Source organism: Bombina bombina, chromosome 6 (assembly GCF_027579735.1).
Source record: "Bombina bombina isolate aBomBom1 chromosome 6, aBomBom1.pri, whole genome shotgun sequence".
NCBI lineage: Eukaryota > Metazoa > Chordata > Amphibia > Anura > Bombinatoridae > Bombina > Bombina bombina.
Window position 1 is genome coordinate 1,148,716,643 of NC_069504.1, and position 19,885 is coordinate 1,148,736,527.

Consider the following 19,885-nt stretch of genomic DNA (forward strand, 5'->3'; position numbering starts at 1 on the left):
GACAAGTCATTTCACAGGTCTGGGGACATAGTCTTAAAGGGGCATTGTTCACCAAAGTCACAATATGTCCCCAGACGGTTATTAAAGGGCCACACACACCCAGCAAAAGTCAATATGTCCTCAGGGGCATAATCTTCTAGGGGCCATAGTCATGTGGAAGGAGGCTGGCAAATAGGCTTCTCCAAAATCCAGGGAAGCAGGGCAATTTTCCATTTAAAGGGCCATTTACAAACAGCAGTTTGTAACAATACATATATATTTATGTGTTATTATGTGTATATACATATATATTTATGTGTTACTATGTGTATATACATATATATTTATGTGTTAGTATGTGTATATACATATATAGTTATGTGTTACTATGTGTATATACATATATAGTTATGTGTTACTATGTGTATATACATATATAGTTATGTGTTACTATGTGTATATACATATATATTTATGTGTTAGTATGTGTATATACATATATATTTATGTGTTAGTATGTGTATATACATATATAGTTATGTGTTACTATGTGTATATACATATATAGTTATGTGTTACTATGTGTATATACATATATAGTTATGTGTTACTATGTGTATATACATATATATTTATGTGTTACTATGTGTATATACATATATATTTATGTGTTACTATGTGTATATACATATATATTTATGTGTTACTATGTGTATATACATATATATTTATGTGTTAGTATGTGTATATACATATATATTTATGTGTTACTGTGTGTATATACATATATATTTATGTGTTACTGTGTGTATATACATATATATTTATGTGTTACTGTGTGTATATACATATATATTTATGTGTTACTATGTGTATATACATATATATTTATGTGTTACTGTGTGTATATACATATATATTTATGTGTTATTATGTGTATATACATATATATTTATGTGTTAGTATGTGTATATACATATATATTTATGTGTTAGTATGTGTATATACATATATATTTATGTGTTACTATGTGTATACACATACTGTATATATTTATGTGTTACTATGTGTATATATTTATATTTGCGGCACTAGGTTCTGATGCCTTTGGAGCATATGGAGGCGCTCTCATGAGCCTAATACTTCCCAGCCTTGGGAACAGTAGCTCTCGTTCGCATTGCTGACAACTTGTAATACCAGCGCACATAGGCCTCTATATAACAAGGTCTGGCGGACCTGATCTGACAGTGCGGATCAGGTCCGCCAGACCTCGCTGAATGCGGAGAGTAATACGCTCTCCGTATTCAGCATTGCACCAGCAGCTCACAAGAGCTGCTGGTGCAACGCCGCCCCCTTTAGACTCGCGGCCAATGGGCCGCCAGCAGGGGGGTGTCAATCAACCCGATCATACACGATCGGTTGATTTCCGGCGATGTCTGTTCGCCTGCTCAGAGCAGACGGACAGGTTATGGAGCAGCGTTCATAACTGCTGCTTCATAACTGCTGTTTCTGGCGAGTCTGAAGACTCGCCCGAAACACGGGCCGTCAAGCTCCATTCGGAGCTTGATAGGCCCAATTGCGTGCACTCGTATTACACAGGGGAGTGCAAATAGTGATATTTAGTACACCACTTGTAATCTGGCCCATATTATATATTGTACAAAGGGATTGTTTATGCCGGTAACATTTATAAAATAATTTTATGCCCATCATGAATCGGCATTGTGGATTTGTGTAGCTCACTGCTTTGCATAAGGGTCTGGCCTCAGATATGAAGCGGAGCTCCCATACACAGTGAAATTCCAGCTATTTCTGTAACACATACTTATGGCTCACTACCGATGTATCCGCAGGTGCAGAAGAGGGTTTTGTCCAAGGAACTCTCAGACCTCGTCATTTACACAAAATCTGAGAAATTTGTGAGTTTTCAGCACTCGAGAGAACAGCAGCAGTTCTATGAAAACAATTCCCTATCTGAGAAACAGGCACGGAAACTCGCAAGAGAGTCAGGTAATTGTCGCTAATTGATCCTATAAACTATTGTAACATTATGTTTGGTGATAACGCGCAGTAGGTGTAAATATTATCACAAAATGCAGGTGATAGTTACAGTTTAGTATGTAAATTTGTAGCGTATCAGGCTTCATATGCAGCATGCTGATAGCACAGGGGTGCAGGCGGATAGCACGGGGGTGCAGGCGGATAGCACGGGGGTGCAGGCGGATAGCACGGGGGTGCAGGCGGATAGCACGGGGGTGCAGGCGGATAGCACGGGGGTGCAGGCTGATGGCACGTGGGTGCAGGCTGATGGCACGGGGGTGGAGGCTGATGGCACGGGGGTGGAGGCTGATGGCACGGGGGTGGAGGCTGATGGCACGGGGGTGGAGGCTGATGGCACGGGGGTGGAGGCTGAAGGCACGGGGGAGCAGGCTGAAGGCACGGGGGTGGAGGCTGAAGGCACGGGGGAGCAGGCTGAAGGCACGGGGGAGCAGGCTGAAGGCACGGGGGAGCAGGCTGAAGGCACGGGGGAGCAGGCTGAAGGCACGGGGGAGCAGGCTGAAGGCACGGGGGAGCAGGCTGAAGGCACGGGGGAGCAGGCTGAAGGCACGGGGGAGCAGGCTGAAGGCACAGAGGAGAAGGCTGAGGGTATGGGGAGAGCAGGCTGAGGGCACAGTGAGAGAATAGACTTTGCAATTTTTTCTCTTCCAGCTCATGATTTCATCCATCACACCATGAATTTTATTACTAGAATTTACCCTAAAGGCCTCAGAGCAGCTTCTTCCAACTTCAATCCACAGGAATTTTGGAATGTGGGTTGTCAGATGGGTAAGTGACCAGTGGGTTGTCAGATGGGTAAGTGACCAGTGGGTTGTCAGATGGGTAAGTGACCAGTGGGTTGTCAGATGGGTAAGTGACCAGTGGGTTGTCAGATGGGTAAGTGACCAGTGAGTTGTCAGATGGGTTAATGACCAATGAGTTTTATGTCTATCAACCAAAGGAAAAAAAAATATTATTTGTATCAGAATTTTTTTTTTTTTTTAAACGTATTACAGATGTTTTTGAAAATGCATAATCATGTGATAAAAATTACTTCTGGCTTTCATGAGAGTTGTCCTGATCATCCAGTAAACTGCAATTAGGGATAAGTAGTACACACAAGTGCACTTACTGTCATTAATAGTTAAATCTTATAAAACATATATATCATTTGGCGAGATGGCACCTGTAACTCCCCTGCAGACTACAGATATATATCATTTGGTGAGATGGCACCTGTGACTCCCCTGCAGACTACAGATATATATCATTTGGTGAGATGGCACCTGTGACTCCCCTGCAGACTACAGATATATATCATTTGGTGAGATGGCACCTGTGACTCTCCTGCAGACTACAGATATATATCATTTGGTGAGATGGCACCTGTGACTCCCCTGCAGACTACAGATATATATCATTTGGTGAGATGGCACCTGTGACTCCCCTGCAGACTACAGATATATATCATTTGGTGAGATGGCACCTGTGACTCCCCTGCAGACTACAGATATATATCATTTGGTGAGATGGCACCTGTGACTCCCCTGCAGACTACAGATATATCATTTGGTGAGATGGCACCTGTGACTCCCCTGCAGATTACAGATATATATCATTTGGTGAGATGGCACCTGTGACTCCCCTGCAGACTACAGATATATATCATTTGGTGAGATGGCACCTGTGACTCCCCTGCAGACTACAGATATATATCATTTGGTGAGATGGCACCTGTGACTCCCCTGCAGACTACAGATATATATCATTTGGTGAGATGGCACCTGTGACTCCCCTGCAGACTACAGATATATATCATTTGGTGAGATGGCACCTGTGACTCCCCTGCAGACTACAGATATATATCATTTGGTGATATGGCCCCTGTGACTCTCCTGCAGACTACAGATATATATCATTTGGTGAGATGGCACCTGTGACTCCCCTGCAGACTACAGATATATATCATTTGATGAGATGGCACCTGTGACTCCTGCAGACTACAGATATATATCATTTGGTGAGATGGCACCTGTGACTCTCCTGCAGACTACAGATATATATCATTTGGTGAGATGGCACCTGTGACTCCTGCAGACTACAGATATATATCATTTGGTGAGATGGCACCTGTGACTCTCCTGCAGACTACAGATATATATCATTTGGTGAGATGGCACCTGTGACTCTCCTGCAGACTACAGATATATATCATTTGGTGAGATGGCACCTGTGACTCTCCTGCAGACTACAGATATATATCATTTGGTGAGATGGCACCTGTGACTCCCCTGCAGACTACAGATATATATCATTTGGTGAGATGGCACCTGTGACTCCCCTGCAGACTACAGATATATATCATTTGGTGAGATGGCACCTGTGACTCCCCTGCAGACTACAGATATATATCATTTGGTGAGATGGCACCTGTGACTCCCCTGCAGACTACAGATATATCATTTGGTGAGATGGCACCTGTGACTCCTGCAGACTACAGATATATATCATTTGGTGAGATGGCACCTGTGACTCCTGCAGACTACAGATATATATCATTTGGTGAGATGGCACCTGTGACTCTCCTGCAGACTACAGATATATATCATTTGGTGAGATGGCACCTGTGACTCCTGCAGACTACAGATATATATCATTTGGTGAGATGGCACCTGTGACTCTCCTGCAGACTACAGATATATATCATTTGGTGAGATGGCACCTGTGACTCCTGCAGACTACAGATATATATCATTTGGTGAGATGGCACCTGTGACTCCCCTGCAGACTACAGATATATATCATTTGGTGAGATGGCACCTGTGACTCCCCTGCAGACTACAGATATATCATTTGGTGAGATGGCACCTGTGACTCCTGCAGACTACAGATATATATCATTTGGTGAGATGGCACCTGTGACTCTCCTGCAGACTACAGATATATATCATTTGGTGAGATGGCACCTGTGACTCCCCTGCAGACTACAGATATATATCATTTGGTGAGATGGCACCTGTGACTCCCCTGCAGACTACAGATATATATCATTTGGTGAGATGGCACCTGTGACTCCTGCAGACTACAGATATATATCATTTGGTGAGATGGCACCTGTGACTCCTGCAGACTACAGATATATATCATTTGGTGAGATGGCACCTGTGACTCCTGCAGACTACAGATATATATCATTTGGTGAGATGGCACCTGTGACTCCCCTGCAGACTACAGATATATATAATTGGGTGAGATGGCACCTGTGACTCCCCTGCAGACTACAGATGTATATAATTGGGTGAGATGGCACCTGTGACTCCCCTGCAGACTACAGATATATATCATTTGGTGAGATGGCACCTGTGACTCCCCTGCAGACTACAGATATATATCATTTGGTGAGATGGCAGTTGTGAATCTCATGCAAACTACAAATTATACTGATTGATACAATATTAATGTATTGTGAATATTGGATCCAATTTATATTGGCAGTTTTGTGGTGGAATAGATTGGGGGAGGCTCTGGAAACCATTAAAGTCGGAGTCAGTACTCTGTAACCTACTCTGCATGATTGTTTGATTGCTCTGCTGCTAAAGATCCCTGGAAATATGTTGTTAGAACAATGTAATGTCCATTTAAATCGTTACATTTCAGCTTCAGTAAAACATGACCTGGAATTTATAAGAATAAAAGTCTAATGGTTTCCCTAGTCTTGCGCAGTGCCGCAGTACCGTCCTCATGTAGCATTAGTCACATATAATTAATTTAATGATTTGAGCTTTCTGCTGCGTGATAAGAAAATGATCTGAGGACTCAAAATTGGGAAAATAAGATTAAGATTGAAAAAAATGATTTACCCAAATTAAATTATTTTAATTTGTTTTACCTCATAGGGGCCAAATTATCAATGTGCGGACGGACATGATCCACTGTAGCAATCATGTCCGCCGCACATCCATAAATGCCAACAGCATTGCACAAGCATTTTACAAGAAATGCTTGTGCAATGCCACTCCCTGCAGATTCGCAGACAATTGGCCACTAGCAGGTGGTGTCAATCATCCTGATCGTATCCTATCGGGCTGATTGCTGTCCTCCGCCGTTTCAGAGGTAGCGGACGAGTTAAGGGGCAGCGGTCTTAAGACAGCTGCTTCTTAAATCCTGTTTCCGGCAAACCTGAAAGCTCGCGTAGAAACTGATGCATTGAGGCCGATTGACTGCTTGTTAAATCGGCCCCGACGTATCAAAGTCCCACGTGCGATTAGATCCAACCATAAACTTTACTCTTAAACAATAACCAGAGTTTGCTGCACCTCCTGCCTCAGTCAATTCTTCTCTGTGTTATTAGAAAACTGATATTGTTTCTGCTGAGTTGTTAATCTTCAGTCTGGAAGGTCACCATTTATACTTTCTTTGCATCTCTGAAAATCTTTGTGTGTATCTGTGTGTGTATGCGTGAATATCTGTGTGTGTGTGTGGGGGGGTTCTTCAATGTTTGAGATCTAGTGAAGAAAATACTGAACTATGACAACTATAATTAACTTGGTGTTAAATCGACATTATGGGCTAGTGGTGCACTATTTAGCATTTTTGCTCAAGTGCTATGTTAAATATACATATCACGATTTGTGCTGCACGTTGTAGGTCTAACGCGGTGTCAGGTTAGCGCACATGAATTATTCATTACCTTAATGTGTGTTATGTAACTATTAAATAAGAACATTTTGAAAAAATATTAATAATTCTAAATCGTCTTAATAAGTCTAAAAAATAATTTGTATATTTTACAGTAACTATAATTAATATTTTTCAATATTTTATATTGAATTTTTATATAACACACATTAAGATAACTAATTCTTCATGTGCTCTAACCCAACATCGCATTAGACCTACAATGTTGAACCCAAAGCGCATTACACATTTTTTACATCCCAATGTTCTTCACATAGAATTTTTTTTTAAATTTTATAATGACATTTAAAAGTACAGTTACACACTTAGGGGAATATTTATCAAAGTGCCAACTATGTTGCATTCGCAGGCGTCAAAACACTCGCCAAACATTGCCAAACATTGCGGCCGCAGACCTGAATAAGATCTTAGTTATCAAAAAAGCTGTCAAAAATATGCGCGTCAAGTATGGTGCAAAGAGCATCGAACTGGTGTTAACTAACAGTCATCAATGTCGCGGCTATTCGGGCTTTTCCCAACTTTTTTTTTTATTAATTTTTTTATTGAGGTTATTGGCATAACATCTCCATAAAACAAACAGAAAACAAACAAAGCGTGTTACAATAAGTATTCAGGAACATTCTCTTAGATTATGCTTTTACCAAAGAATGCTCAAGCAAATTATAAAATCACATGTATAATAGATTAACAAAAATCTTAAATGAAATCTCTATAATGGAGCTAACTGAAACCTCTTTTTATATTTTAAAATAACTCCCTTTCCTATTGTGATAAGCCACATTTGGGCTCTATTTCCCTTATATGTAAACTAAAGGGAGTAAAATGATAAACATATTATGAATATATAGATAAACTGAAATATACTCGTATAACAGAGTTATGTATAGCTTAGTTTGATGGATCATTAACAAGTAATTCTATGTAACCCCCAGTAAAACAAAAGTGACCACTTTTGGCCCAATGACCGAGCTATGGCTACTATAGGGGGGTAGTGAAGAATAAGATGGGCCACTTTTGGACCGATGACCCAGCTATGGCTACTATATGGGGGTAGTGAAGAATAAGATGGGCCACTTTTGGACCGATGACCGAGCTATGGCAACTATAGGGGGGTAGTGAAGAATAAGATGGGCCACTTTTGGACCGATGACCGAGCTATGGCTACTATAGGGGGGTAGTGAAGAATAAGATGGGCCACTTTTGGACCGATGACCGAGCTATAGCTACTATAGGGGGGTAGTGAAGAATAAGATGGGCCACTTTTGGACCGATGACCGAGCTATGGCTACTATAGGGGGGTAGTGAAGAATAAGATGGGCCACTTTTGGACCGATGACCGAGCTATGGCTACTATAGGGGGGTAGTGAAGAATAAGATGGGCCACTTTTGGACCGATGACCGAGCTATGGCTTCTATAGGGGGTAGTGAAGAATAAGATGGGCCACTTTTGGACCGATGACCGAGCTATGGCTACTATAGGGGGTAGTGAAGAATAAGATGGGCCACTTTTGGACCGATGACCGAGCTATGGCTACTATAGGGGGTAGTGAAGAATAAGATGGGCCACTTTTGGACCGATGACCGAGCTATGGCTACTGTAGGGGGTAGTGAAGAATAAGATGGGCCACTTTTGGACCGATGACCGAGCTATGGCTACTGTAGGGGGTAGTGAAGAATAAGATGGGCCACTTTTGGACCGATGACCGAGCTATGGCTACTATATGGGGTAGTGAAGAATAAGATGGGCCACTTTTGGACCGATGACCGAGCTATGGCTACTATAGGGGGGGTAGTGTAGAATAAGATGGGCCACTTTTGGACCGATGACCGAGCTATGGCTACTATAGGGGGTAGTGAAGAATAAGATGGGCCACTTTTGGACCATGGCAGGTGAGAGAGATTGAACTAGGCATGCTGTGCAGGAACCCCAAATCTGTAATATTTTGTATAAGATAAAGACTGTGGGAAATGCAGCTACAGTGAAAAACCCAAGGAAAGAAAATGTAACTACTCCCTTGCCATCTCGGCCACAGACAGCCCGGGAGTCCCAGATTGTGAAAACTAGGAGTCAGCTGTACCTCATTGACGGTTGGCACATTGTAGGCTATGGTACATTTCTTTGAGTTGTCACTTAGACTAGTTATTAAACATATTAACAAAGAATCTTAATGGAGTGTATAATTTCCAAATTGAGCATAGCTGATATACCTGGGTCTTATACAATATTGTAATCTCATGGCCACTTTATCCTAACAAATGTATGGATATAACATTTACAACATGAGATATAAACTATGGTAAGGTGAATTTGGATAAAATCAAACTGTAACTGTACTGTCTAATAAATATGCATTACACAGTACAGTTACACTCATATTAACACTATCTAATAAATATACATTACACAGTACAGTTACACTTATAATAACACCATCTAATAAATATACATTACACAGTACAGTTACACTAATAATAACACTATCTAATAAATATACATTACACAGTACAGTTACACACATATTAACACTATCTAATAAAAATATATTACACAGTACAGTTACACACATAATAACACTGTCTAATAAATATACATTACACAGTACAGTTACACACATAATAACACTGTCTAATAAATATACACTATACAGTACAGTTACACTAATAACACTGTCTAATAAATATGCATTACACAGTACAGTTACACTAATATTAACACTATCTAATAAATATACATTACACAGTACAGTTACACACATTAACACTATCTAATAAAAATATATTACACAGTACAGTTACACACATAATAACACTGTCTAATAAAAATGCATTACACAGTACAGTTACACTTATAATAACACCATCTAATAAATATACATTACACAGTACAGTTACACTAATAATAACACTGTCTAATAAATATGCATTACACAGTACAGTTACACTAATATTAACACTATCTAATAAATATACATTACACAGTACAGTTACACACATAATAACACTGTCTAATAAAAATGCATTACACAGTACAGTTACACAAATAATAATATCATCTAATAAAAATACATTACACAGTACAGTTACACACATAATAACATCATATAATAAATATACATTACACAGTATAGTTACACACATAACACCATCTAATAAATATACATTACACAGTACAGTTACACACATAATAACACTGTCTAATAAATATACACTATACAGTACAGTTACACTTATAATAACACTATCTAATAAATATACATTACACAGTACAGTTACGCTCATTAACACTATCTAATAAATATACATTATACAATAGTTACACACATTAACACTATCTAATAAATATATATTAAACAGTACAGTTACACATATAATATCACTATCTAAAAAATATACATTACACAGTACAGTTACACTAATAATAACACTAATAAAGAACACATTACACAGTACAGTTACACACATAATAACATTATCTAATAAATATACATTACACAGTACAGTTACACTCATAATAACACTGTCTAATAAATATACCTTACACAGTACAGTTACACACATATTAAAACTGTCTAATAAATATACATTACACAGTACAGTTACACTCATTAACACTGTCTAATAAATATTCATTACATAGTACAGTTACACACATAATAACACTATCTAATAAATATACATTACACAGTACAGTTACACACATAATAACACTATCTAATAAATATACATTACACAATACAGTTACACTCATAATAACACTGTCTAATAAATATACATTACACAGTACAGTTACACTCATTAACACTGTCTAATAAATATTCATTACATAGTACAGTTACACACATAATAACACTATCTAATAAATATACATTACACAGTACAGTTACACACATAATAACACTATCTAATAAATATACATTACACAATACAGTTACACTCATAATAACACTGTCTAATAAATATACATTACACAGTACAGTTACACACATAATAACACTATCTAATAAATATACATTACACAGTACAGTTACACACATAATAACACTATCTAATAAATATACATTACACAGTACAGTTACACACATAATAACACTATCTAATAAATATACATTACACAGTACAGTTACACACATAATAACACTATCTAATAAATATACATTACATATTACAGTTACACTAATAATACTATCTAATAAATATACATTACATATTACAGTTACACTAATAATAACACTATCTAATAAATATACATTACACAGTACATTTACACTAATAATAACACTAATAAAGAACACATTACACAGTACAGTTACACACATAATAACATTATCTAATAAATATACATTACACAGTACAGTTACACACATAAAAATACATCATCTAATAAATATACATTACACAGTACAGTTACACTAGTAATAACACCATCTAATAAATATACATTACACAGTACAGTTACACACATAATAACACTGTCTAATAAATATACATTACATATTACAGTTACACTAATAATAACACTATCTAATAAATATACATTACATATTAGTTACACACACAATAACACTGTCTAATAAATATATATTACACAGTACAGTTACACTAATAATAACACTATCTAATAAATATACATTACACAGTACAGTTACACACATAATAACACTAACTAATAAATATACATTACATAGTACAGTTACACACATAATAACACTATCTAATAAATATACATTACACAGTACAGTTACACTCATATTAACACTATCTAATAAATATACATTACACAGTACAGTTACACACATATTAACACTGTCTAATAAATTTACATTACACAGTACAGTTATACTTATAATAACACTATCTAATAAATATACATTACATATTACAGTTACACTAATAATAACACTATCTAATAAATATACATTACACAGTACAGTTACACACATAATAACATCATCTAATAAATATACATTACATATTACAGTTACACTAATAATAACACTATCTAATAAATATACATTACACAGTACAGTTACACACATATTAACACTGTCTAATAAATATACATTACACAGTACAGTTACACACATATTAACACTGTCTAATAAATGTACAGTTACACTAATAATAACACTATCTAATAAATACACAGTACAGTTACACACATAATAACACTGTCTAATAAATATATATTACACCGTACAGTTACACACATAATAACACTAACTAATAAATATACATTACACAGTACAGTTACACTAATAACACTATCTAATAAATATACATTACACAGTACAGTTACACACATAATAACACTGTCTAATAAATATATATTACACCGTACAGTTACACACATAATAACATTGTCTAATAAATATATATTACACAGTACAGCTACACACATAATAACACTGTCTTATAAATATATATTTCACAGTACAGTTACACACATATTAACCATATCTAATAAATATACATTACACAGTACAGTTACACACATATTAACACTGTCTAATAAATATACATTACACAGTACAGTTACACACATAATAACACTGTCTAATAAATATACATTACACAGTACAGTTACACACATATTAACACCGTCTAATAAATATACATTACATAGTACAGTTACACTAATAACACTATCTAATAAATATACATTACACAGTACAGTTACACACAACACTATCTAATAAATATACATTACACAGTACAGTTACACACATAATAACATTGTCTAATAAATATAAATTACACAGTACAGTTACACTAACAATAACACTGTCTAATAAATACACATTACACAGTACATAGTACAGTTACACTCATATTAACACTGTCTAATAAATATACATTACACAGTACAGTTACACACATAATAACACTGTCTAATAAATATACATTACACAGTACAGTTACACACAACACTATCTAATAAATATACATTACACAGTACAGTTACACACATAATAACACTGTCTAATAAATATACATTACACAGTACAGTTACACTCATATTAACACTATCTAATAAATATACATTACACAGTACAGTTACACACATAATAACACTATCTAATAAATATACATTACACAATACAGTTACACACATAATAACACTGTCTAATAAATATACATTACATAGTACAGTTACACACATAATAACATTGTCTAATAAATATACATTACACAGTACAGTTACACATATAATAAAACTGTCTAATAAATATACATTACACAGTACAGTTACACACATAATACTATCTAATAAATATACATTACACAGTACAGTTACACTAATAATAACACTGTTTAATAAATATACATTACACAGTACAGTTACACACATAATAACATTGTCTAATAAATATACATTACACAGTACAGTTACACACATAATAACACTATCTAAAAAATATACATTACACAGTACAGTTACACTAATAATAACACTGTCTAATAAATATACATTACACAGTACAGTTATACTCATATTAACACTGTCTAATAAATATACATTACACAGTACAGTTACACTCATATTAACACTGTCTAATAAATATACATTACACAGTACAGTTACACTCATATTAACACTGTCTAATAAATATACATTACACAGTACAGTTACACTAATAATAACACTGTTTAATAAATATACATTACACAGTACAGTTATACTCATATTAACACTGTCTAATAAATATACATTACACAGTACAGTTACACTCATATTAACACTGTCTAATAAATATACATTACATAGTACAGTTACACCAATAATAACACTATTGAATAAATATAAATAAATAATATGAGATTAAGAGACAGATAATAAGTGACAGGCACAGGACATAGATGTGTGACAGAGACAGATAGTAAGTGACAAACACAGGACATAGATGTGTGACATAAAGAGACAGATAATAAGTGACAGGCACAGGACATAGATGTGTGACAGAAAGAGACAGATAATAAGTGACAAACACAGGACATAGATGTGTGACATAAAGTGGCAGATAATAAGTGACAAACACAGGACATAGATGTGTGACATAAAGAGACAGATAATAAGTGACAGGCACAGGACATAGATGTGTGACATAAAGTGGCAGATAATAAGTGACAAACACAGGACATAGATGTGTGACATAAAGAGACAGATAATAAGTGACAGGCACAGGACATAAATGTGTGACAGAAAGAGACAGATAAGTGACAAACACAGGTAATAGATGTGTGACATAAAGAGACAGATAATAAGTGACAGGCACAGGACATAGATGTGTGACATAAAGTGGCAGATAATAAGTGACAAACACAGGACATATATGTGTGACAGAATGAGGCAGATAATAAGTGACAAACACAGGACATAGATGTGTGACATAAAGAGACAGATAATAAGTGACAAACACAGGTCATAGATGTGTGACAGAGACAGATAATTAGTGACAAACACAGGTCATAGATGTGTGACAGAGACAGATAATTAGTGACAAACACAGGACATAGATGTGTGACAGAGACAGATAATAAGTGACAAACACAGGACATAGATGTGTGACGGAGACAGATAATAAGTGACAAACACAGGACATAGATGTGTGACGGAGACAGATAATAAGTGACAAACACAGGACATAGATGTGTGACGGAGACAGATAATAAGTGACAAACACAGGACATAGATGTGTGACGGAGACAGATAATAAGTGACAAACACAGGACATAGATGTGTGACAGAGACAGCTAATAAGTGACAAACACAGGACATAGATGTGTGACAGAGACAGATAATAAGTGACACATACAGGACATATTATCTGTCTCTGTCACACATCTATGTCCTGTATGTGTCACTTATTATCTGTCTCTGTCACACATCTATGTCCTGTGTTTGTCACTTATTATCTGTCTCTGTCACACATCTAAGTGACAAACACAGGACATAGATGTGAGACAGATAATAAGTGACACATACAGGACATAGATGTGTGACAGAGACAGATAATAAGTGACAAACACAGGACATAGATGTGTGACAGAGACAGATAATAAGTGACAAACACAGGACATAGATGTGTGACAGAGACAGATAATAAGTGACAAACACAGGACATAGATGTGTGACAGAGACAGATAATAAGTGACAAACACAGGGCATTTGTGTAGTGGCAGCAAGTGACAGGGGCACATTATTTCAGCTATACTGCAGCAACCAGTAGATTTATTTGAATGTGACATAACTGTTTATGTGGTTTCTTTTCAGTGGCTTTAAACTTCCAGACGCCGGGGTTACCTATGGATTTGCTAAGAGGGAAATTCCTGGACAATGGAGGTTGCGGATTTGTTATAAAACCAGAATGCCTGCGAGATAGAAAGTGCAGGTTTAATCCCTATGACGTTTCACGTACCCCAGCGACACTCTCTGTCACGGTATGTACTATACTGAGTGTGTCATGGTAACATGAATCAAGTGACCGTCATGTAATGTTTATAAAGCATAAGCCCCCCACTAGAGACACAATACAGGGAAAAAAGGGTCTGAATCCAAGTTCAGAATTCTGGGTTATTTACTACGCAGATCCCCACAGAAATAAACACATGGGCAGTGCCAAACCGATGCATGGTGCACGTTAGATAACATTGTAGTATATTCAGTACAGTAGGGAAGCCTATAGAGACTAAAACGTAACTGTAATAGTTCTTACAAAGACATGAGCTAAAACACCATATAGGCGCCGATTTATCAAGCGCCGTATGTAGCTTGATGCCACTGATTCCGCGCGAGCCTTCAAGCTTGCTGGAAAAAGAAGTTATAAAGCAGCGCTCTAAAGACCGCTGCTCCATAACTTGTCCGCCTGCTCTGAGGCCGCGGGCAGAAATCAACCCGATCGGGTCGATTGACACCCCCTGCTAGCGGCCGATTGGCCGCAAATCTGCAGGGGGTGGCATTGCATAAGCAGTTCACAAGAACTGCTGGTGCAATGGTAAATGCTGAGAGTGTATGCTGTCTGCATTTATCGATGTGCGTCGGACATGATACGCTACATCATATCATGTCCACTCGCACTTACATAAATATACCCCATAGACATAGCTGTTGCCCCCAGTAAAAAGACTACATATATAGGGCCAGATTACGAGTGGATTGCTATAATTTGCGCAAAAGTGAGATCAGGTTTTTGCGGCCGTTTGTGCGCAAATAAAATTCTGCTCATATTACAGTTGAAAGCAAAGGTGAATGTGTGAGCACAATTGTGATTTATGCTAGAATGATTGTCGCTTCAGATTTACGGTTAATGTTACGCAAGTCAAAAAAGTGTCACAGAGCACAGTTACACTTATAATAACACTATCAAATATTACATAAAAAAATTATAAGGGCTCAGAGATATGAGGTCTCAGGTGTTAAAGAGGCAGGCAAAGGGTTATAACAGAGATACATACATATACATGTCTAAATATGGCTATGTATGTATGTATACTGTATGTGTATGTATATATATATATAGATATATATAGATATATAGATATATAGATATATAGATATTGTGGCAAACCTAGCCACTTCTGGACTATAATGTAAGAAAGGTTGTCTGTGACAGACCCTTCGGTCAGGACTGAAAGTGTTAACTTTATTTTCTAACCACAAGTGGCTGGCTCCAGCTACAATCCAATTAATGCTTAGCATTCTATTGTTTGATCACCCCCAGAGAGAAACGCCTAAGTGATAAGGAGAGTCAAGAGTGTCCTGTGGTTGAAGTGTTTAAGTAATATAATCCTATTGTATCATGTCAAGGGCGCTTCTCCCTTTTATCTAATGTACAACATTCTTTCCACCCCCATCTGGGGGGGGGGGGGGGTCAAAAACCTGTATAAATCTGTATGCTGCCTTCAAATAAAGTGTTATTCTGTTTAAAACCTGAAAACTGGCTGGGTTGTGAACTGCTGATTCCCTATGCAGGACATTGTTCCCTGGTGTTAACCCTTGGTATCCGGTTGGTACCGTTACAATTGGTGGCAAGCGACGGAATGAACCTTATCGCCCAGAAGAGCAACTACACAAGCCAGTAACCTCAGGAAGAGTGGGATTACTACAATACTGACTAAGATGGAAGGAGTACCAGGGACCAAAGTGAATGGAGATGGATTATTCTAAGCTAAAGAGACAAACGTAAAAGGAACTGCTAGAAGCCAGGGGAAAGATAGGCAGCAGCAAACCCAAGGCTATATTAATTGCTGAGCTGATGGAGGGAGACAGAGCTCGCAGCGCTACGCCTCCAGCAGCCATGGAGGAGACCCTATACCAGAGGGAAATGAAGACCAGGCTGGAATTTTTACCCCAACCTGTACCACGGGATATGCTATCCGTGGTAATGGCAGATGTGCAGGAGTACGTGATGGCACACAGTCCGCGGAATGCATCCTCCCGAGCAGAATCCATTTTGGACGCACTCAGCAACCCAGTAAGACCCAAAATCCCATACCATGCATTTAAAATGTTTTGTGAGGAGAAGGATGAGATTGATGGGTATTTACAGGATTTTGAGAGACTGTGCGAGTTACATGATTTGGAGCAGTCCGTATGGGTGCCGGTGCTAGCAGGCAAGCTAGCCGGTAGGGCAGCGGAAGCGTATCGCGCTGTACCCAGGGAGGACAGCAAGGATTACGCTAAAGTGAAGAGAGCGATCTTGGAAAGATATGCCATTACCTCAGAGGCATACCGGCGCAAGTTTAGAGGCCTGCGCAAGCCAGAAAGAGATTCCCATGCAGAGTGGGCCCACAAGCTGGATCAAGCATCTCAGGGGTGGATACAGGCCAGCCAAGCTACCACCATGGAAGAATTGCGACAACTGATGCTGTTGGAGCAATTCTTTAACGGCTTGTCCCCAGAAGCCCAAGAATGGGTGAGAGATCGAAAACCCCTCACCTTAACCGAAGCAGCCAGATTAGCAGACCAGCATTTTGATGCCAGGAGGCACCATGGACTACAGCCTAACAACGGACGGGCTAATATACAATGCCACACCTGCAAGCAGTGGGGACATATGGCACGTGAGTGCACCCAAAATCGGAGCAGACAAGCTTGGAACCAGGTCAGACAGAACCTGGCCCCAAGGGCGGCTGCTCACCATTACCAAACGGAGCCAGCCGCTCATGAGGTGTTGAGCACCCAAGCCGAGGAACCCCTGGGAATTCTGCATGAGGTGATGTCGGTCCAGGGACTTCAGGATTCGGGAGCTACTTTAACCCTGATAGCTCCCCATTTGGTGCCGGATACAGCACCCACTGGCGGATCCGTGGCAGTACGAGGGGCAGGGGGAGCAGTATACCGATTGCCCACTGCTAGAGTGGAGTACAGACCCCCAGTCACCCCAGCAGCTGCCAGTTACCAACCCCCGGCGCACCGCTATACCACACGGCCTCCGGCCACGAACTACCCTCAGAGAGCCCGGTTCAATTCGCGGGGCTACTCACAACCTATTCGGTGCTTTGGATGTAAGCAACTAGGGCACAAAAGACCAGAGTGTCCCCTAAATGCAGCGAATCAAGCACAGTCCTGGAGAAGACCCGCTGGCGGAATCCCACATAATCCTCAGCCTGTGGCCCGCTACGTAGAGGCGCCAGAATGCTGGGGCAGCCTACATGAAGCAGACCCCGTGCAAGCTGCCCACCGGAATAACCGGCAACGGGTTAAAGTGAATGGGAAGGAGGTCAGTTGTCTACGGGATACTGGTGCTACCATGACCTTGCTTCAAGAGAACTTGGTGCCTGAGAAACAGCACACTGGAGACACTGTGGCTGTGAGGGTAGCAGGGGGCACTGTGTTCCGCCTACCTGTTGCCAGGGTACATTTGGATTGGGGAGTGGGCGCTAGACTTGTGAATGTGGGGGTCAAGAAGGACTTACCTGCTGATGTTCTCCTTGGAAATGACTTGGCCCCCCTTGTTTCTGCCTATGCTCCCATGGATCCCGCTAATGTTAACCCTGTGACTACCCAAGCCCAGTCCCTCCGGGAAGAGACGCTTCCATGTTTGGGGTGGGGGCAGTACTGAGCCAAGTTGGAGCAGATGGCGGAGAACACCCCGTAGCTTACTTGAGCCGAAAGTTGTTGCCCCGGACATCCCCAAGCCGATCCGTTGGGATCAGACTGTGTATGCCGGCTTGGTTCTGGGGGAGCATTGTGGCAAACCTAGCCACTTCTGGACTATAACGTAAGAAAGGTTGTCTGTGACAGACCCTTCGGTCAGGACTGAAAGTGTTAACTTTATTTTCTAACCACAAGTGGCTGGCTCCAGCTACAATCTAATTAATGCTTAGCATTCTATTGTTTGATCACCCCCAGAGAGAAACGCCTAAGTGATAAGGAGAGTCAAGAGTGTCCTGTGGTTGAAGTGTTTAAGTAATATAATCCTATTGTATCATGTCAAGGGCGCTTCTCCCTTTTATCTAATGTACAACATTCTTTCCACCCCCATCTGGGGGGGGGGGGGGTCAAAAACCTGTATAAATCTGTATGCTGCCTTCAAATAAAGTGTTATTCTGTTTAAAACCTGAAAACTGGCTGGGTTGTGAACTGCTGATTCCCTATGCAGGACATTGTTCCCTGGTGTTAACCCTTGGTATCCGGTTGGTACCGTTACAGATATATAGATATATAGATATATAGATATATAGATATATACATATATACATATACATGTCTAAATATGGCTATGTATGTATATATACTGTATGTGTGTATATATATATATATATATATATATATATATATATATATATACATGTCTAAATATGGCTATGTATGTATATATACTGTATGTGTCATATATATGTCTAAATATGTGTATGTATGTATACTGTATGTGTCTATATATATATATATATATATATATATATACACTGTATGTGTCTATATATACATGTCTAAATATGGCTATATATATATATATATATATATATATATATATATATATATACATACACTATAGCTAAAAGGAGACGCACTCGCCGGGTCTTAGTAAATAGTGTTTTTAATACACCAAGTTGAACAGTGACGTTTCGGGGTAGTTAGCCCCGTCCTCAGACCATAACAAATATGTACATAAGTAACAAGTATTTAAAGCCTTACCCTCCACCAAGATTCTATGCCGGAAGTGTCCAT

At 38.7% G+C, this 19,885-nt stretch overlaps 1 protein-coding gene across 1 annotated transcript in view; it reads left to right on the plus strand.

Annotated features, from left to right (window-relative positions):
* The window catches only part of PLCZ1 (phospholipase C zeta 1), a 400,274-nt gene that overhangs the window by 299,697 nt on the left and 80,692 nt on the right, over positions 1-19,885 (plus strand). Inside the window, exons 6-8 of the mRNA XM_053719723.1 lie at positions 1,833-1,989; positions 2,689-2,805; positions 14,987-15,153. Coding sequence (XP_053575698.1) covers positions 1,833-1,989; positions 2,689-2,805; positions 14,987-15,153 — 441 coding nt within the window. The remainder of the gene's footprint in view (positions 1-1,832; positions 1,990-2,688; positions 2,806-14,986; positions 15,154-19,885) is intronic.